Source organism: Mastigoproctus giganteus, chromosome 4, assembly GCF_048544385.1.
Source record: "Mastigoproctus giganteus isolate SK-2022 chromosome 4, ASM4854438v1, whole genome shotgun sequence".
Classification (NCBI taxonomy): Eukaryota; Metazoa; Arthropoda; class Arachnida; order Uropygi; family Thelyphonidae; genus Mastigoproctus; species Mastigoproctus giganteus.
In genome coordinates this window covers 81,484,750-81,507,125 of record NC_143578.1, presented here as the reverse complement: position 1 = coordinate 81,507,125, position 22,376 = coordinate 81,484,750, and the positions used below count along the sequence as shown (strand labels likewise).

At 38.2% G+C, this 22,376-nt stretch overlaps 1 protein-coding gene across 1 annotated transcript in view; it reads right to left on the bottom strand.

Moving 5' to 3' along the window:
• Positions 1-22,376, bottom strand: part of LOC150086867 (dedicator of cytokinesis protein 4-like) — a 233,950-nt gene that overhangs the window by 38,367 nt on the left and 173,207 nt on the right. Inside the window, exon 3 of the mRNA XM_090372304.1 lies at positions 15,022-15,062. Within this exon, the coding sequence (XP_090228430.1) occupies positions 15,022-15,062 (41 nt within the window). The remainder of the gene's footprint in view (positions 1-15,021; positions 15,063-22,376) is intronic.

Genomic DNA, 22,376 nt, shown 5'->3' with positions numbered 1-22,376 from the left:
TATTTGCTGATACTATCGAGACAATGTTACAAACATTGGTCGGAAAACTGCTAGCTGCGGGGGGGGGGGGGCATTCACAGACCAATAGATTAACAGTAGCTGCAGGCAAATGTGGAAATGATTCTTCCACTGCTTCTGCTGGAATGAGCAGCAGCCTGGAAAGACAGTTGCTGGGGATTTCGGGAACTGCTGCGGGTCATGAAACAAGTAAATACATGGGCTGTTTTAGAGTAACTAAGAGTAAGAACAGGTGCATATATACTTGCATGTACGCCAATAGGAGTATAGTAAATAAATTTGATGAATTTGAAGTGCTCGTTAGGAGATCCAAGGTGGATACAATTGGGATATCAGAGACGTGGTACCACTAAGATATAAAGGATGCAGAATTGGAATTTGGGGAGTGCAATGTGTACAGAAAGGATTGACAGGATAGAAAGTGAGGAGGGGTTATGCTGTTAGTTAAGAAACTAAAAATCTAAGGAAGTGCATTCAGTTGACACAGATGACAGTGCAATGTTGAGTCAGTTTGGTGTAACATAAGCAGTGGGAAAGCAAAAATGAGGATAGGAGTTTGTTATAGGCCTAATGACTCTGATGAGTAGAATGAACAATTATACAGAGAAATGTTGGCACTAATGATATTAAGAGTAGGAGACCAGCGGAATTACTTAACAAGTACAGGTCACTGTTGAAAAAAAGCCGTGAAGTAGGGTTGAATTTGAAAGTGTTTGCAATTCTGCCCAGACACGATAGGAGGGAGTATATGATGAGAGCCTTGTCGATCAATTCAGCCCTGGAAAGATTGTGCAAGGCTCAAGGGGTAGAAATTTTTTCAGCCTGGACTGTACTTGTTAACAGGAGAGATTGCTTCTACAGGGATGGGATACACTTAAATAGAAAGGGTGCAAGAATATTTGCTGATGCTATCGAGGCAGTGTTAGGTGGGTCGGAAAACTGATAGCTTGGGGGGAGACAAAGACCAATAGATTAACAGTAGCCACGGGCAGAGGTGAAAGAGATTCTTGCACTGCTTCTATTGGAATGAGCAGAAGCCTGAAAAACAAGATGCAGGATATTTCAGAGACTGCTAGTAGTCATTGCTGTACAAGTAAACACATGGGTTGTGTTAGGGTAGCTAAGAATAGAAACAGGTGCATGTATACTTGCGTGTACACCAATGCTAGGAGTTTAGTAAATAAATTTGATGAATTTGAGGTATTGCTCAAAACATCAAAGGCAGATATTGTTAGGATATCAGAGACGTGGTGTCACACAGATATAAGAAATGCAGAACTGGAATTTGGGGAGTACAACGTCTACAGAAAGGATAGAGAGGATAGGAAGGGAGGAGGGGTTATGCTATTAGTTAAGAAACACATAAAATCCAAGGAAGTGAAGCCAGTCGACATCGATGGACAGGGCAGTGTCGAGTCAGTTTGGTGTGACATAAGCATAGGTAAATCAAAATTGAGAGTAGGAGTGTGCTATAGACCTAATAGGCCTCTGATGAGTATAACAAGATACTGTACAGGGAAATAGAATGGCCCAGTAAATCAAAGAGTCTTATAATGGGGGATTTTAATTTCACAGATATTGACTGGAATTTGTGGGTTGGTCACTCACACACTAGCAAGGCTTTTGTGGATTTATTGGATGATTGTTTTCTACACCAGCATGTTCGGGAGGCAACTAGAGGGAGTAATACTCTTGATCTGATTATCAGTAGTGATTCTTCATGCATTAAGAATCTGCAGATAAAGGAACCACTAGGTGACAGTGATCACAGTGTGCTGCAGTGGGATTTACTCAAGGAGGTAACTACCATCAGAGGTAAAGGGAAGGGTTTTTGCTTTCGTAAAGGCGACTATGATGGTCTGAGACAGTATTTAAATTCTATACAGTGGGACCAACTGATGATGTTACCAACAGCAAATTCAAAATGGGAAGCATTCAAGGAACTAATCTTGGAAGCTACCAGGCTTTACATACCAACCAAGAAATATTGTTCAAGATTCAGGCCTAAATGGTTGTCAGATGAACTAATGAGACATATGGCAGAGAAGAAAAATGAATGGGATACATACAAATTAATGGGTGACATGGAACCCTATGATAGATATAAGTTGGTCTGTAACCAAGTCACAAAGGAGATTAGGCAGGCAACGGCAGATTATGAGAAATCCTTGGCAAAGGATGCAAAGAAAAACAGAAAAGAGTTCTTTACCTATTTAACCTCAAGAAGAAAAGGGATGAATCAGATTGGTCCACTGGATGTTGATGGTTCAATAGTTGAGGATCCTGCTCAGGTGGCAAACAATCTAAACAAGTATTTTGCATCTACATTCACACATGAGGAGTTATTCAGGAAGGGGAATGTCGTAGGTGAAGTAAACATTGGCAGTGAGCTAGATGATTTTCTAATAACTGAGAGGAAAGTGGAGGAGAAATTGTTGAGGACAAACATAAAAAAGGCACCCGGGGTGGATGGGATCTATCCAGTTATATTAAAGGAGGCAGCAAAAGAAGTAAGCAAACCCCTAGCCATAATTATGAGAGCTTCTTTGGACTCAGGGGAGGTACCCATAGACTGGAGATGTGCAAATGTAACCCCAATTCACAAAGGAGGACCAAAGGCTGACACAAGCCTTTGGTCCTCCTTATAGACCTGTTAGTTTAACTTCAGTTCCAGGAAAATTAATGGAGGCACTGGTTAAAGAAGCACTGCAGGATCATCTAGACAAGAATTCAGTTATAACTCAGACACAGCATGGTTTTGTTAAGGGTGACATGGAAGGTCTTGTCTGACCAATTTGATTGGATACTATGATGTAGTCACAAAAGAACTGGATGCAGGGAATAACTTTGATATTATATATTTAGATCTTAGAAAGGCTTTTGATACTGTTGCGCATGGAAGAATGCTGCACAAATTGAAGCAGTGTGGCATTGGAGGCAAATTGCTGCTATGGATAAAGGGATGGTTGAGTGGCAGAAGACAGAGTGGTAATCAATGGACACTGCTCAACGTGGACTAATGTTATTAGTGGAGTTCCTCAGGGTTCAGTGTTGGGTCCATTGTTGTTTTCTGTATTTATAAATGATATTGATGATGGTATATCAAGCTTAATGTCCAAGTTTGCAGAGGATACAAAGGTTGGCAGCGTTGTTAAGGACACTACTGATGCTATGCTGCTGCAACAGGATCTGGAAAGGTTGAGCAGATGGGCTGAGAGGTGACAAATGAAGTTTAACATTGACAAATGTAAAGTACTACATATGGGAAACAATAACCCCAGATCAACGTATCAACTCTGTGGTACTACGCTGACAGTTGTAGAGAATGAAAAGGACCTGGGGTAATTGTGCAGGCAGATATGAAGTTTTCTGAGCAGTGCAGACGAGCTGCAAGAGTAGCTCATGGTGTCTTATCAATGATATACAGGAATTTTTCTAGCAGGGATAGGGATGTGATTATTCCATTGTATAAGGCATTGGTCAGGCCACACCTTGAGTACTATATACAGGTCTGGAGGCCTCATTTCAAGAAGGATGTAGAGCTGCTGGAACGAGTACAGAGAAGGGCAACAAGATTAGTTAATGAAACAAAGGGTTGCTCTTACGAAGAAAGGCTTAAGTTTTGCAAATTACAGAGTCTGGAGACTAGGCATCAGCGAGGTGATCTGATAGAGGTGTATAAGGCTTTGAATGGCTTGAGCATGCTGAATACCGATGGGATTCTTTCTCTTGCTCAGAATAATCGCCTGAGAGGGCATAAATTCAAATTGAGGAAGGACGAATGTCGGATAGATGTGCGGAAATTTGCCTTTAGCCAGCGGGCTTGTGGAGTAGACAGGTTTGTGGAGTAGACTTCCATCACTTGTTGATGAAGTTGATAGCCTAAACAAATTTAAGGCTCAGCTGGACAGGTATTTCGAACGAACAGAGGGGTGAAATGGGAGTAGTGGTGTGTTTTTTTTTTTTTTTGGCTGATGCTGAATAAGCTTGCTTTCTTGCATCATATGCCTCTACTAATGCTAATGCTAAATAGAGTGGGCCAATAAGTTAGAGTGTCTTATAATAGGGGGATTTTAACTTACCAGTTACAGACTGGAACTTGTGGATTGATCCACAAGTTCCAGAAAATGATTGTTTTCTACAGCAGCATGTTAAAGAGGCAACGAGATGAAGTAACACTCTTGATCTGATTATCAGCAGTGATTATTCATGCATTAAGAATTTACAGATAAAGGAACCACTGGGCGCAGTGATCACAGGTGGGATTTAGTTAAAAATGTAACTACCATTAGCAGTAAAGGGAAGGGTTTTTGCTTTCGTAAAGGCAACTACAGTGGTCTCAAAGATTTAAGTTCTACAGTGGGACTAGCTGATGATGTTATGAACAGCAAATTCTAAATGGGAAGCATTCAAGGAACTGATTTTGGAAGCTACTAGGCTTTTTGTTCCAACTAAGAAATACTGCTCTATGTTTAGGCCCAAATGGATGTCAGATGAACTAATGAGACTCGTGGCAGACAAGAAAAATGCATGGGATGCACATAAATTATCAGGCGACACAGAAGCATATGGTAGATACAAGCTAGTCTGTAATCAAGACACAAAGGAGGTTAAAGAAGCAAAGACAGATTATGAAAAACCTTCGGATTTTTTTGGAAAAGGAGGCAAAGAAAAACAGCAAAGACTTCTTTACTTATATAAACTCTAAAGGGAAGGGCATGAATCAGATTGGTCCACTTAATATCAATAGGTTGACTGTATATGATCATTCTGAGAAAGCTGCTGAACTAAATGAGTATTTTGCATCTACATTCACACATGATGATTTATTCAAGAGGAGAGTGCCAGATATTTATCAAACTAACAGGGAATTAAACGATTTTGTAATAACTGAGAACAAAGTCGAGGAGAAATTGTCGAAGTTAAACATAAGAAAAGCATCTGGAGTAGATGGCATCTATCCAGTTATATTAAAAGAGGTGGCAAAGGAAGTAAGCAAACCCTTACCCTTAATTATGAGATTATTCTTGGACTCGGGGGAAGTGCCCACAAACAGGAGATGTGCAAATATATCTCCAATTCACAAAGGGGGATCAAAGGTGATACGAGTAATTACAGGCCTCTTAGTTTGACTTCTGTTCCAGGGAAAATAATGGAGTCGCTGGTTAAAGAAGCACTGCAGGATCATCTAGACAAGATAGCAGTAATAATTCTGACACAGCATGGATTTGTCAAGGGGAAGTTTTTTTTTTTTTTTTTTTGGTACCAACTATGGCTTCTGTGGCCATAATGCACCTCCCAAGGTTTTTGCACTACTTTGATCCAAGCCCGAGGCGGGATTCGAACCCGCGACCTTTGGGTTGCCAGGCAGGCAGTTTACCCACCCGGCTATCAAGGGGAAGTCTTGTCTGACCAATTTGATTGGATACTATGATGTGGTTACAAAAAAACTGGATGCAAAAAATAATTTTGATATCATTAGTGCATTTTAGTATGTATGCAAATATATCAGTAAATAGGTATATATGTGAGTGAAAGTAGGTATGTATGTATGTCTTGTACTTAATGGGAAATACTTTTTTTTTATTAGATATATTGATATAGACTTGAACTTCTGTACATTATAATTTTTAGGAAATACATGTGAAGGAAGGTTTTTGCATAAAATGCAAGTTGAATGAATAAATGAGGAAAAAGAAAAGTTGGTTCTATAAGTTTGAAGTTGGAAAGTAAAAGGATGTTAATGGATCGTGGCACAGGTTTGGACTGCTTTTGGAAGAAATAACGGGAATTACAGAAGCCAATTCAGAAGAACAGTGCCCATGGAAGTATCAATAGAAAAGGCATGCAGCAGAAACAGACCATCTAGGGGATAAAGAATGAAAAGACTGTTATAGATGAGTCGTTAATTAAGCTAAATGTTCTTTTTTTTTTAACAGAATCTAGAAGCCTGACAGAGGTTTTGTAGGAACACCCTAGATGTGAGAACAATATTCCATGGTAGGGTGGATTTTGTGATTTGTACAGCGAGAGCACAGCTGTTTGGAAGAAAAGAAACACTGAGTGAAAGAGAAAACCCAGTTTTTAGATGCAGAGGAAGCAATATTTGTAATATGCTTATCCCGAGAGAGAGAGATTAGAAATCAGGGTAAGCTCCAATAGAGATATATGATCTTGCCTAGAAATTGGGGTGTCATCAAAGATAAGCATAGGAGCAGAAAAATCCTTTTTGTGAGATATAAGACAGAACTGAGTTTTAGAAGAATTGAAATCAACTAAGTTATCTTTGCCCCACTGGAGAATTATGGAATGACAGTCGAACTTGATTATAAAGAGCATGGAAATAACGGAATCACGGCTATAATGCAAAAAGCCATAATGATTTTAATTTACGAGTATTCCCATACAATCGCTCACTGGTATAACAAGCCTACTACACAGATATACCGTACAAATTTTGGTAACTATGCAAACATTCTTAATTGCACAGGTAGTTGAAAAAACCCAACTTTTGGAATAGACAAAAATGAAAAGGGCGACTTAGTTTTTCTGACCACCCACATTGCATCAGATTAGCAGCCAGTTTATGACCTTGTCCTTTTGGGAACGGGGCTATACAATAGTGCGTTTACGTTCTGCTTGTTGCATTACCCTATTTACAGATTGTCTTGTATTCATTGAACCATAAATTTATTTCAGGACTTCTAAGAATTTTGGAAATGGGATTTCTAAGAACTTTGTATGCAGATCACTTTACTGTCATTTTAAATAAAATCAGTTAGAAACAAACCTTTCCTTTGGAAACATGTCTACTAACAAAAGAAAGTATCTCTCGATTCACAAAAAAAGTCAAAATTATTCATGAGTTAGAACATGGTGCAAAAAAATGTTGAAGTGTGTAAAAAGTTTCTTTGTCCTCTTCAACAGTAATGAAATTGTGGAAGAATAAACAAGTTTACATATCGGGACTGGAAAAGAACATAACAAAAAAAAAAAAAAAAACAATTTAGAAAATGCAAGGTTACAAACACCAATGAAGCATTGCTTCAATGGTTCACTACACAAAGAAGTGCTGGATTTTCAATAGACTGTTCAATCTTGAAGATCCAAGAAGAAAAATTTGCTAAACAATTTGGATGTGGCGATTTTGTATGTAACAACAGTTGGCTGGATCGATTCAAAAACCGAATACAAGCACATTATACAAATAACATGTAGGTATATACCAATATTATTTTTTTTTCTCTCTAATGTTTCTTTTGTGTTTTGAATCTATCTTTTAATCAAGTTATTGAGGATTTAAAAAAAATAGGAGGTAGATTTAACTCATCACTGATATAGTGAGTAACGGTTATAACAAGGAAATTTTGTCTGTCCCTTGATGCTCATTATAACCAAGTTCGACTGTATTTAGTTGATATTCCAGAAGATGAAGCTGTTTGTGTAGGGCAAGGTTTCTCAAAATGGAAGGTGGAATGCAACATGCTATCATCAGCAAAACTATGGATAGGATTTCCGGTCAATGGAAGAAAGTCTTTAATGTACAAGATGAAAAGAGTGGGAGAGAGAACTTAAACTTGGGGAATACCAACATTAGTGGAGAAGTTAGAAGACAGAGAGCCATTTACCAATGCTCACAGTGAGCGGTCAGAGAGAAAACTGGATACCCAATTACAAAAAACAGTTGGAAAACAATAAAATGGAAACTTATTTAGAAGACTTTTATACCAAACGCGATCAAAAGACTTTGAAATGTCAAGAACAACTGCTTGAGTTTCACCACTCTTTTCCACTGAATTTGTCCATAGAGGGGTAACATAAGCCAGAATATCACCAGTGGATCGACACGAATGGAATCCAGACTGGCAATCATTGATCAAATGGAAGATCTCTAGATAGTTTAAGAGTTGGTGGTTAATTGATTTATCCATTACTTTAGAAAGAGTAGAAATAATTGCAATGAGATGATAACTGGATCAAAGGAATTTGTCACCCTTTTTAGGAAATGGATGGATATGAGTAAATTCCAAGCAGAAGGAAAAAACCTTCGGCATAAGAAAGTGAAAAACTGTGACACAGAACAGGAATAAGTCCAGGAGCACATGTTTTCGGAACTTAGCATCAAGACTGATCAAAATCCTTCTGACAGAAGACCACAGTCTCTAGGACCTGAAATGACTGAAAAGACTTATCATAAACTGCCTCCAATTGCGTCTAGGCAGAATTGCAGACACCATCAAATTTAACTGTAATCATAACTTTGTTTCAACATTCCCTGTACTACCTTAAAAGATAATATCTGCCTACAATTTCAACTTTTGCCTCTGGCAGATATACCCTTGTCCTATTCCACCTATCCTTTTTGCACTTTATATTTCCCATTTCCCTGACAATACAGGAGGGCCTCGATTAACGCGATTAATTCGTCCCACAAGCGCATTGCGGAAAAGCGTTAATCGAATATAATAACCAACGGGAAAAATTATAATTGGTCCTTGACCTTCTGGAATGTCCATAAAGAATTTTAAAAATACCTTTTAAATAACTTTTTAACTGTATACAATGTAAAAGATAATGAAAATAATTATGGAATTAAATGTTTATTGCATAAAAACAGCAGTTCCCAAACTGCGCGCTGCGGAATATTTTAAAATTTCAAGGGAAACACAGCGATACTCGACATCTGTCGGACACTGCGCGAACTACTAGCTCGAGGTAGTTCACCGTTTCAACATTTCTTATTAAGTTGTTTGGACCTAACAACTAAGCAGAACTGTAAGGTATTTCTTTTGGTCTGAGTGCGCCTTGAAAAAATTACTGAGACACTAAGAGCGCCGTGAATCCAAGGGCTCACATCTGGTGAGTATGGACTTGGCACACCCAGGGTCCTGAGCTGGATATCATCATTCTTCTTTTTCTTGGTGATTCCCTTTTACTTCTGACCCTTGTTCGTTCTCGTTCTCTCGTTCTCTCTCTCTCCCCCCAAAGCACAAATTTACCCTTTATTACCTTACCAATTAAATGATACATGAAAAATCGGAAGAATATACATGATAATCGGAATAATTAATGCATACTGTAATATGTACATATGAACTAGTTGACATTTCTGTTCATTGACATTTGTGGGTGGGGGGGTTAAAATTTAAAACAGTAAAAAGATAAGCAATCAATAACAAAGAACACAGCACATACAAATTGCAAGTAACACAATGTGTGCAAGTGAGAACCGAGTAACGAGTTACAAAGCTTTAAAAATAGGAATGAAGAGATCTGAAAATTAATTTTTTTACATGATTGAAGATTTCATGGAAGTGTAAACACATTTCACCTTAATAACCCACAGAATTCCAGCTGTCGGTATTATTACAAATTCAGTAAGATCGAGTTTACTGTCTGTTTATGATAGATTTAACTAACAGAAAAGCCCAATAAACAGGTGACTGCTGATTGTTTTATGGTTGTGACCTCCAGAATTTCGACCGAACCATGTGGAACTGTCGGAGACTTTCATAGGGTAATCTCCAGTGCTGCGGTCTCCTGCCCCGATTAAACGGCATGCTGTCCCAATTAAGTAAAGTAAACTCTGGCTATTTTCTCGATTGGTTTCTATTTTTTAAGATTTGCCCCAAATAAACAGCTGCCCCGATTAACCAAATAACCAGAATCTGCTGTACCATGATTGGATGACAAATGCCCTCCTCAGTTCTCCCTAGAGCCATGGCACTCCCACTAGCTTGAGCCCTTTGCTTTGCTGCTCTGAGTATGGTTTTCTTTCAAATTCAATATACTGTAGTTAAAAATACTACACTAAACAATTATACCTAACGCAGTAATAACACAGCATAACTGGTGCATAGTTATGCTGTGAAGTTTATGTTATTAAATATATATATTTACGTTATTAATTATAAATAATTAAAAGTAGAATGTTCTTATCGATACAAAAAAAAAAAATGGCGGCAGAAGTCGAATGTGGTTCCTTAAGAAATTATAAATGATAAGTAACAAATTCACAGATGTATTCAGTGAATCACAAATAATAACTACACTTCTAATTCTAAATGAAAAATTAAATGCAATTTCAATCCTACTCCAATTCACCAGTGACATAGCAATAATACTATCACGCTACCAAGTTTGCATTATAGGTATTAGGCTATACTATTGCACTTGAAAGTTATAAGTTAATTATAATATATAACAAAATTATCCAACTAATGCCAACCTACGTGATTCTAAATTTAGCGCTACCTATTTACCAAAATTAAAAAATTAGAATTCCCTTACTACTCACTCTATAATACTATAACAATAATAGCAGCATGATTCAAACAATACTGAGGCTCTAGCTACATTAAGAAGTAACCTACAAAATCTCTATCTAAATTAAAATTAAACTAATGAGCATGACTAGGACTATAAAGCTATTTATAGAATACTATTTAATATGACATTTAGGTCAATAAAATGGCAAAATTTTTCAAACCCCAATCCGTTTCCTGGAGTAGAAAATTACCCTTTTATCAATTTTTAATTGTTTTATTTATTCTTCATTTGTCTGTCATGCTTTTATGGTTGGTTTATTGTATTTCGGCATTATATTTCATATATTTTGGCCTCAGCATTGTATCAGATTGGCGCCCGTCTAATTTTATTATTTACTGGCTTGTAATCTTGGCTACATTTGCCTTCTATTTAAATGTTCTAAATCTTTGATAGATTTTTCTTCACACAGTACTTGTTTTTTCTCCCCACATTTGCCTTGATACTTTTCCATTCTGCCTACTTATTTTACATTATATATATATATAATTACAACAGTATGTAAGATAAGGATAAGAGTGTTTTGTTTGTTATTTGGTTTTTAGGAGCATTAGCAACTAAGGCCATATTGCTCTGGGGATATGCAGTGGTCATTCCCTGACCTTTCTGCATCTTCCGTATTCGGTGGTCACAGGCTCGAACCCCGATCTAATCAAGAAGCATGTGCTACGCACACTTCTTGAGTGAATGTACGAAGTACAATACTGTACAATAAAAACATTACAATAGAGCCCTAAATCCAAAAGAACTGAATGAGTGAAATAGGCATAATAAAAGCATTCAAAGTTAACCTTTAGGCCAATAAAGAAGATGTACAATAAGAAGAAAGAAAGGTTTAGAAGAAAGGTATTCAGAATAAAAGTGAGCCATGAGGCCAAAAGAACTGATAAAGGCTAAGGTAGCCTGAGTAGGTTTAAAGCATTATACCCTACATAAACAAACAAATAATTAATAATAAAATAAAAGTAAAATAAAATTACTAGTAAACTAAAATAAAATAAAGATGATGAGGCAAATTACTGATAATACAATACATTGAATGGCACATTTACGAGGGCTAGCACCATTCAATTCATTCAATCAATAATTGGCTATCTGTTCCTGTTTTGTTTGTTATCTGCTAGTCACTTCCATCAGAAGTCAAAATTATCAAAAATTATATTAAATTTAGCAGCAAACTGTATTAAATTCAATACAATATTTGATCATTCGGACCTAGCTAAACTAGCAAGTAACGAACAAACAGATAGCCATTTAATTATTTATTGTATGTACTGAATGGTGCTAGCCCTCATCAATGTACCATTCAATACATCCTATTATCAATAATTTGCCTATGTATGGAGGTCTCATTTCAAAAAGGCTTTAGAGCTGCTGGAACAAGTACAGAAAAGGGCAACAAGGTTGGTGATGGGAACAAATTTGTGACCTTACCAAGAAAGATTAAGTTCTGCAAATTGCATCTGGAGACTAGGCACCTGCAAGGTGATCTGATTGAGGTGTATAAGGCTTTGAATGGGTTGAGCAAGCTGAATGCTGATGGGATTCTTCCTCTTGCTCAGATTATGAACCTGAGGGGGCATAAACTCAAATTGAGGAAAGGCAGTTGTAGAACAGATGTGCAGAAGTTTTCCTTTAGCCAGGGGGTGGTTGATTGCTGGAATAAACTTCCATCTGTTGTTGTGGAAGTTGATAGCTTAAAGAAATACAAGGAAGAACTGGACAAACATTTGGAGCAAATGGATGGGTGAAATGGGAAGTGTGATTTTTTTTTTTTTTTTTTTTTGGCTGATGCTCTATAAGCTTGATTTCTTGTATCATATATGCCTTGACTAATCCTAATGTTAATGCTAACTTAACTCTTAAAGTGGTCAATGTATCCAATTATGGATCTTGATGAACACAATTTCAATATGTCACTTCTATTATATCAAAATATTTATACTAAAAAAGGTTTTTAGCACTGAAAGTTTCTGACTACAGAAAATTCACCAATTGAACAAGTTAGCGTGTAGTATAATTTTAGTTCATAGTCAATCACCGAAGTAGGTGAAATGGCATCTTTTTTTTTTTAGCTCATATTGTGAATGTCTACACGAGTTGCTCTAATATTGAACTACCTTCAACAGTGGATTCTTGAATATGCAACACTTCATCAGTGGATTCTCGGCAGACCTGGGTGGTGGTGGTGGTGGTGGTATCCACCGAGAATAAGTAATATTAGTCTTCTTCAGTGGTGAAGCGTTATTGGGGGTAGTGCAATATCAGGGCATTCACAATATGAGATGTAAAAAAACAGTCATTTCACCTATTTCAGTAGTATACTATAAACTAAACTGATGCTATACACTAACTTGTTCAATTACCAAAATGTTTATATTGTTTTATATATATTTTTTTTAAATATAAAAAAGAATTTCTAAATTTAAAAAACGTATTAAGTGGGAAAACATCATTATAATAATACACCGTGTATTCTTTATCAATACTTTTTATGCAGGAAAGCTTTTTACCTGGGAAAATAATACATTACAATAAATAAAGTTGAAATTGGAAATTAAAAAACCAAGCCTAGTACACGGGAAAACTTCTTATGCGGAAATTTCTTATCCAGGTTCTACTGTATATAAAAATCAAAAAACTTAATATATAATAAATATTTTAAAAATTTCTAGAAGATTTTAGAATTTGAGTGTTTTACAAAATCCAGCAGAGAGTTAAATGATTTTGTAATAAGCAAGAGAAGAAAGTGGCAAAAATATTGTTGAAGTTTAATAAAAGAAAGGCACCTGCGGTGAATGGGATCCATTCAATTATATTAAGAGAGGCAGCAAAGAGAGTAAACAAACCCTTAGCCATAATTATGAGAGCATCCTTGGATGCAGGGAAGGTCCCCATGGACTAGAGATGTGCAAATGTATCCCAATCCACAAAAGGGGATCAGAGGCCAACACAAGTAATTACAGACCTGTTAGTTTAACTTCGGTTCCGAGGAAAATAATGGAGTCACTAGCTAAAGAAACACTGCAGGATCATCTAAACAAGACTGCATTAATAATTCAGACAGAGCATGGGTTTGTTAAGGGGAAACCTTGTCTAACCAATCTGACTGGATACTAAGATGTGCTCACAAAGGAACTGGATGCAAAAAATAATTCTGATATCATATATTTGAATTTCAGGAAAACTTTTGATACTGTTGCACATTATGTGAACAACTGCAATACAAATTGGAACACTGGAAAATAATTCTGATATCATATATTTTAATTTCAGGAAAGCTTTTGATACTGTTGCACATTATGTGAAAGACTGCTATACAAATTGGAACATTGTGGCTTTAAGGGCAAGTTGCCGCAATGGATAAAAGGATGGTTCAGTGGGAGAAGGTGGAGAGTGGTAATCAATGGACACTGCTCTTCATGGACAAATGTTATTAACAGAGTCCCCCGGTATCGGTGTTGGCCCACTGATGTTTTCTATATTTATCAATGTTACTGATGATGGCATATCAGGCTTAATGTCCAAGTTTGCAGATGATATAAAGGTTGGCAGGGTGGTTAATGATAGGAATGATAGTATGCTACTGCAATAGGATCTAGAAAAGTTAGGAAGATGGGCTGAGAAATGGCAATTGAAGTTTAACATTGACAAATGCAAAGTACTGCATATGGGTAGCAGTAACCACAGAGTAATAAGAGTGTAGTACCACATAGTTCCAACTATGTGGTACTACACTCAGGGTAGTGGAAAATCAAAATGACCCGGGGGTAACTGTGAAGGCAGATATGAAGTTCTCTGACCAGTGCAGACAGGCTGCACTGATCAGAAAACTTCATATCTGCCTCCTGCCTTTATTATGGGATAATCTAGACCGTCAAATCTGTGTGGTCTGATCATTTTCACAAAATTTATGGGGAGTCTTGCAGATTGCATGGAATAACATAGTAAAGACACTATTATAAAATTAATCATCAGAATGCTATGTCTGTGTAAAGCAATGATAAAATCTTCTGGAGGATATTTTGATGAAAAAAATCAGTATAACTGTTAATATTAATCATTTCAATATATTTTTTGCTGTTAATTTTGCAATGCTTAATAATAAAATCTTAAAATACTTTGAAGCATGTTGCTTTTTTATATTAAACCTTACTGACAATGCTGGAGTCAGAAATGTCATTGCTAATTCCAAAAACATTAACAAAAACTGTTGTCATATGCTGTTTTTCCAACTTTTAGATGGGAGTGTATATGAAAGAAAAAACAACATGTACAGAATAACTGAATATAGCAGCACAATAACAAATTTTCACAACAATGCAGTCATGTTCTTGGAATAATATAAAATTAAAGCTATAATGGGACTACATATAGCAGATGTGAAAATGTGCCATATAGAGTCCCATTTTTGCTCACTGGGATTTCTTTTGCTTCAGGATTAAGAAATCACTGGAGACAATTTTCAGAAGTTGGCTTCTACTACATATCTAAGATGGGCAGAAATGACAGGACAAATAAATTTACAGGTTATAAATAATACTATGACTAACCATCATTGGTTAGTCAGTATTATTTTTAAAATAAATTCCAGCTCATTGTTTACTGATAGCCTTTATAAACATTTTTTCTTTTAGTATTCTATATAATATTGTACTATATTAAAAAGATTCTCACCTTTAGTGATTTATTTCTTGTTGAGAAGCCTCTAAACCAACCTAAAATGAAAATTAGATACCAATGAACAATTTTTTAAAATTCATTTTGCTTTTTTTTTTTATTATTTTTTACTATGTACAGTAAAAAAATAGAAACAATGAAAGCTACACTGAAACCCAAGATGTGAATGAACAAGCTCAAACATGTTACCACCAGCTGCTGGAAGTTTTCAACCATTAATAAACTTATCTGTCTGATACATTAACTGCTACAATTTTAAAGGAAAAAATATTATGCATAAAGATAACTTTTTTTTTTTTTTTCTTTCATATTATGGTGAATAACCTTTGTACTTAACATTGAGTTAATATAGCACAGAGTATTAAAAAATCACCTTTTCTTTATATTATTATACAAAGGAGGTTAGGCAGCACTTGATTGGTCCACTTGATATCGATTGGTCAACTGTTGATGATCCTGCTCAGGTACCTAACAAACTAAATGAATATTTTGCATCGACATTCACACATGAGGAGTTATTCAGCAAGGGGAATGCCAGAGATGTATTCAACTCTGGCAGTAAGCTAGAGAATCTTGTAATAACTGAGAGTAAAGTGGAGGAGAAATTGTTGAAGATAAACACAAGAAAGGCACCTGGGGTGGATGGGATCTATCCAGTTATATTAAAGGAGGCAGCAAAGGGAGTAAGCAAACACTTAGCCATAATTATGAGAGCTTCCTTGGACTCAGGGGAGGTACCCATGGACTGGAGATGTGAAAATGTGACCCCAATTCACAAAGGAGGATCAAAGGCTGACACAAGTAAATATAGACCTGTGAGTTTAACTTCTGTTCCAGGAAAATTAATGGAGACACTGGTTAAAGAAGGATTACAGGATCACCTAGGCAAGACTTCAGTTATAGCTCGGACACTGCATGGTTTTGTTAAGGGGAAGTCTTGCCTGACCAATTTGATTGGATACTATGATGCAGTCACAAAAGAACTGGATGCAGTGAATAACTTTGATGTTATATACTTTGATCTTAGAAAGACTTTTGATACTGTTGCACATGGAAGGCTGCTGCACAAATTGGAGCAGTGTGGCATTGGAGGCAAATTGCTGCTATGGGTAAAGGGGTGGTTGAGGGGAAGAAGACAGAGAGTGGTAATTAATGGACACTGCTCATCGTAGACTAATGTTATCAGTGGAGTCCATCAGGGTTCAATGTTGGGTCCATTATTGTTTTCTGTATTTATAAATGATATTGATGGTGGTATATCAAGCTTAATGTCCAAGTTTGTAGACGACACGAAGGTTGGCAGGGTTGTCAAGTACACTACTGACACTATGCTGCGGCAACAGGATCTGGAAAGGTTGAGCAGATGGGCTGAGAAGTGGCAAATGAAGTTTAACATTGACAAATGTAAAGTACTACCTATGGGAAACAGCAACCCCAGAGCAACGTATCAACTCTGTGGTACTACGCTGACATTGGTAGATAATGAAAGGGACCTGGGGGTGGTTGTGCAGGCAGATATGAAGTTCTCTGAGTAGTGCAGACGGGCTGCAAGAGTAGCTCATGGTGTATTGTCAATGATATATAGGAATTTTTCTAGCAGGGATAAGGAGGTGATTATTCCCTTGTATAAGGCAATGGTCAGGCCACACCTAGAGTACTGTATACAGGCCTGGAAGCCTCATTTCAAGAAGGATGTAGAGCTGCTGGAACAAGTACAGAGAAGGGCAACAAGATTAGTGAATGGAACAAAGGGGTAATCTTACGAAGAAAGGCTTAAGTTTTGCAAATTACAGTGTCTGGAGACTAGGCACCAGCGAGGTGATCTGATAGAGGTGTATAAAGCCTTGAATGGTTTGAGCATGCTCAATACTGATGGGATTCTGCCTCTTGCTCAGAATAATCACCTGAGAGGGCATAAATTCAAATTGAAGAAAGACAGATGTAAGATAGACGTGCAGAAATTTGCCTTTAGCCAGCGGGTTGTTGGTTGGTGGAACAGACTTCCATCCCTTGTCGTGGAAGTTGATAGCCTAAATAAGTTTAAGGCTCAGCTGGACAGGTATTTCGAACGAACAGAGGGGTGAAGTGGAAGTGGTTATTTTTTATTTATTTTATTTTTTTTTTAATTTTTTATTTATTTATTTTTTTGGCTGATGCTGCATAAGCTTGCTTTCTTGCATCAAATGCCTCTACTAATGCTAATGCTAATTATTTTTATGGCAAATGTCTCCAATGATCTGAGGGCCAACTATAAAAAAAGAGTCTCCTCTGGCTATGAGACACACAGTTCTGATACTGCTTGATTAAGTTTATTCCGTTTATTTTCTCGAATTGTTCATGAGTTTGTAAAGTTGATGGTGTAACATAAATAGTAATTATGTCAACTTACAAAAAAAAACAATGATAACTGAGCTCCCTAGGCAATCTACTTGAAACACTCAGATGTTAAAATCACAAGCAACAGCCACAAATCATGTCTCAGTGCATAACAAAGAGCAACAAGTAAAATGTATTGACTGATGGACTTCTATTATAAAGTATAAACCAAAAATTGTTTAAAAGAATATACAATTGTCTACAGCAACGTTTCTCAACCATTCCATTACTGTAGCACACTTTTAAAGATGCTAAAATTTTGGCACTACAATCACTGCTATGCTCATATACAGGATTTGATTTGATTGGCACAAAAACAACCAAGATTATACTGCGCCAGGAAACGATTAAAATATCATCAAAGATAAATTCTAGTAACCTTTAAAAAGGTTACCTCGTCAAATTGTTATTTATATATGTGCATATATATTAATAGCTTGTAAAACTTTAAAAACTGCCGACACATGGTTGTTGTCTGATAAAATCTGACTGAGTGTATAAGGCTCAGTCGGATGAGTAAAAGCCGTAAAACGTATATTGCGAGCATGGGTAAAATGAACGCAATCTATTAAAATATGCTTTAGTGTTAAAACGGTGTCGCAAGACTCGCACATAGGAGGGTCATCCGCCCTCAGCAGAAAAGAATGTGTCAAATGACTGTGTCCTATGCGGAATCGAGCAGGAACAACTTCCTCGCTCCGATTCCTGCGCAGACTAGACTGCCATGTTTCTATTACAGGCTTTATTTGATATAATTTATTTGTTCTCTGTCTGTGCCATAGTTCTTGCCATTTTGAATATATCTTGTTGCGTATTATTTGCCTGTAGTCTGTATAGGGGACTGACAGGCAACGATTATGCGTGGGTGTTGCTGATTTGGCTGCAGCGTCAGCCAAATCATTTCCCTTTATCCCAATGTGGCTAGGAATCCAGCAGAAGCGGATATCAAACTTGTATTCTTGAAGAGAATGTATCTTCTGCTGAACCCGACAAAGAACTGGATGAGAATTGTGTCTCAGAGATAATAAAGCCTGTAATACACTCAAAAAAATCAGAATATATTATTGACCTTTGGAATTGACAAGTTTGAATGTGATCCAAGGCTAGCTCTATAGCATAACAGCTCTGCAGTGTATATGCTGGATTCAGGAGGAATCTGCTGAGATATTATAATGTCCGGAAAGACAGCAGCAGATGCTACGCATGATTCAGACTTCGAGCCGTCTGTGTGAACTGGCAGGAAGTCTGAGTGCTCGGTTTGGTGTGCAGAGTAGAGCTGCTGGTAGACAGATGATGAGGTCTCAGACTTTACCCATTTCTTAAGGGAAAAGTCGCACGGTGGGGGATGAGCATGCCAGGGTGGAGGAATTTCTTTTCGTGTTTGTGCAACCTTGTCTACCATGATGTTAAACTCTCTGAGTAGCTCTTGGACACGAATGCCAAAAGGTCGGTTGGCAGTCTTACGGGTATTGTACAAGTTTTCCCAACGTGGTTCAAAAACGGATATCCACGTAGGATGGTCTGGCAGGGATTTCAACTTTAAAGCATAGTTTAAAGACAACTGCTTACGTCGAAGGGATAATGATGGTTCGTTTGCTTCGACGTATAAGCTCTGGACAGGAGATGTGCGATATGCTCCAGTAGCGATACGGATGGCCTGATGATGGACAGGGTCAAGCCATCGAAGGGCACTGTCTCTGGCTGAGGAGTATACCTGGGCCCCGTAGTCTAATTTGGGTCGTACAATTGCACGGTAAAGCCGTAGTAGGGTGCATCGATCTGCTCCCCAACGCGTGGAGGAGAGAGAGCGGAGAATATTTAGTCCCCTCGTGCATTTTGTACGAAGTTGACGAATATGTTCGAGAAAGGTCAACTTTTTATCAAACACAAGTCCCAAGAATTTTGTGTCTAACACTACTGGAATAACATTTTGTCCAAGCCTTAATTCAGGTTCAGGATGAAGATTACACTTGCAACAAAAGTGTACGCAAACGGTCTTCTCCAGTGAGTACCTGAAGCCATTAGCAAGTGCCCAGGAATTAAGGCGATCAATGGCTTTCTGCAGTTGTCTTTCAATTACCCTCATGTTGCATGACTGACAAAATATACTAAAGTCATCAACATAGAGGGCACAGTTTACAGTTGGAGGAAGTTGTTCTGTGATGGAATTGACTTTGATGGCAAAAAGCATGACACTTAATACTGATCCTTGTGGTACTCCCTCCTCTTGGCTGAAGGAACGAGAGAGTGAGGATCCCACACGAACTTGGAAAGATCGATTGGCTAAAAAGTTTTTAATAAAAATGGGGAGTTGCCCCCTAAGGCCAAGGGTATGCAGATCTTTTAAGATGCCAAATCTCCAAGTTGTGTCATATGCTTTCTCCATGTCAAAGAACACCGACACCAAGTGTTCGCGTTTTAGGAAAGCATCCCGGATGGATGCTTCCAATCTAATAAGATGGTCCAAAGTGGACCGGTTCCTTCGGAAGCCGCACTGAATGTTGTAGAGAAGGTCATTTGATTCGAGATACCATATTAAACGAGAGTTTAATATGGTATCCATAATATGGTAACCATTCTCTCCAGGATTTTGCACAGACAGCTAGTCAGAGCAATAGGACGATAATTGGTGGTGACTTTTGGATCCTTTCCTGGCTTAGGAAAGGCAAGAACGATTGTCTTTCGCCAGGAGTCCGGAAACTGCCCTTCAATAAAGATTGTGTTATACAGAAGGAGCAGACAATCCATAGATTTTGGTGAAAGATGTTTAATCATTTCATAATGGATGCCATCTGGTCTGACAGCACTTGCTTTGGAAAGAGTGAGGGCTCTTTTCAGTTCCTCCATAGTGAATGCCCCATTGTAGAGATAGAGGCCCTTGGACTTAAAATTAAGTGCTTGTTTTTCCAGTTTATGTTTCAGGACCAGGAACTCTGGGGAGTACGAGGATGTTGCGGAGATGTTTCCCCAAGAGCACTGGCTATTGCAGTTGGGTCTGCAATAGTGCATCCATTATAATCTAGGATTGAAGAAGGGTGGGATATATTTTCCCTTCGTTTTCCGGATTTTATCCCAGACTACCTTAGAGTTGGTAGACTGGTTACTAGATGATGTAAAACGGATCCACGATTCCTTTTGACTCTGACGACGGATGTAGCGTGCTTTGGCTCGTGCGTGTTTGAAGGCTATAAGGTTGGTCGTGGTAGGATATCGGCGAAATATCCCCCACGCTTTGTTTTGAGCCTTTTTTGCTGTTGTGCATTGTAAATTCCATCAAGGTTTGGAAAATGGTGGAAACCGGGCAGATGTTTTTGAGACAGCATTAGCAGCTGCTTGGACAATGATTTCTGTGATGTACTTTACTGCGTCATTGATAGGCTCCCGATTGACTGTACTGAGGTCAAAATTTGCCTGATGTTGGAAGGCATTCCAGTCAGCCTGATCAAACTTCCACCATGGTAACCTAAAAGGAAGACATGGGCTCCCACTGTGTAACAAGGTTATCACGGGGAAGTGATCGCTTCCGTATGGATTCTCCTCCACTTTCCAAGTGAGTGAAGGGAGTAGAGAAGGGGAGCAGATAGAGAGATCAATGGCAGAAAAAGTACGGGTAAGCATGTGGAAGAAGGTGTTTGTTCCAGTATTTAGAATGGAAAGGTCATTGTCATTGAGCATACGCTCTATGACCCGTCCCCTTCCGTTGATGTTAGCACTACCCCACAGGGTGTTATGTCCATTCATATCCCCAAGAAGTAAGAAAGGGGGAGGCAACTGCATTACAAGATCATCAAGGTCTTCCTGGGAGATGTCAGTCCCAGGTGGCAAATAGATACAGCAGACAGTTAACAAAAATCCCACCGTAAGGCGAATTGCAACAGCTTCCATGCTAGTTGTAATTAGCAAGGGCTGAACTGGGGTCTGGTTTCCCACAAGGATAGCCACTCCTCCACGAGCAGGACCATCCGCAATTCTATCCTTACGAAAAATTGTGGTGTTATGCATTGTGGGATCATCATTTGCCTTTAGGTAAGTCTCGTGCAAGCAAAAGCAAACTGGCTCGTGCTTTTGCAGGAGGGCCTTGATGTCATCAGTATTTTGCCGGAATCCATGACAATTCCACTGTAGGAATTTAGCCATTATTTTGGCTTGGTGGGTCCATCAGGTGGCTTCCGAGTTGCTGAGGGCTTATTTTTATCAGTCTTGGGTTTATCTTTTTTGGGGAAGAATGGACGCTGTCCCGTGTCCATTTCTTCCTCCGCAAAGAGTTCTAAGACTGAATCTTCGGGTACCTCCTTCTGCTCGACATCCATGTTTACTTGGGTAGTAGGGGAGACTTCTCTTAAGTCCAGCAGCGTCACTGGGAGGTCCCCTCACCACGTACAGGTGCCCACGTCGAGGGGCTCATATACAGGAACTCCCTGACTTACGTAATACTCGGCTTACACAAATTCGACGTTACACAAGTCTTTGCCAGCAGGTGCACACTGAAAAAAATATGGAAACGTATTTTGCATCTGTAGGGATAAATAGTGGTATTGTGAAAATATCGTAATGTGCACCCAATAACACTTTTTTTTTTTTTTTTTGGTAATTCGTTCCAAGTCCTTGTAAGTTGAAAATTTCGCTATACTACTAAGCTATTTATCTCTCTAAAAGGTCATATCTATAAAGGAAATTGTACTACACTTTCGTTGTTATCATATGGAGACTAGGCATCGGCGAGGTCATCTGATAGAGGTGTATAAGGCTTTGAATGGCTTGAGCATGCTCAATGCCGATGGGATTCTTCCTCTTGCTCAGAATAATCACCTGAGAGGGCATAAATTCAAATTGAGGAAGGACGGATGTCGGATAGATGTGCGGAAATTTGCCTTTAGCCAGCGGGCAGTTGGTTTGTGGAATAGACTTCCATCACTTGTTGTTGAAGTTGATAGCCTAAACAAATTTAAGGCTCAGCTGGACAGGTATTTCGAACG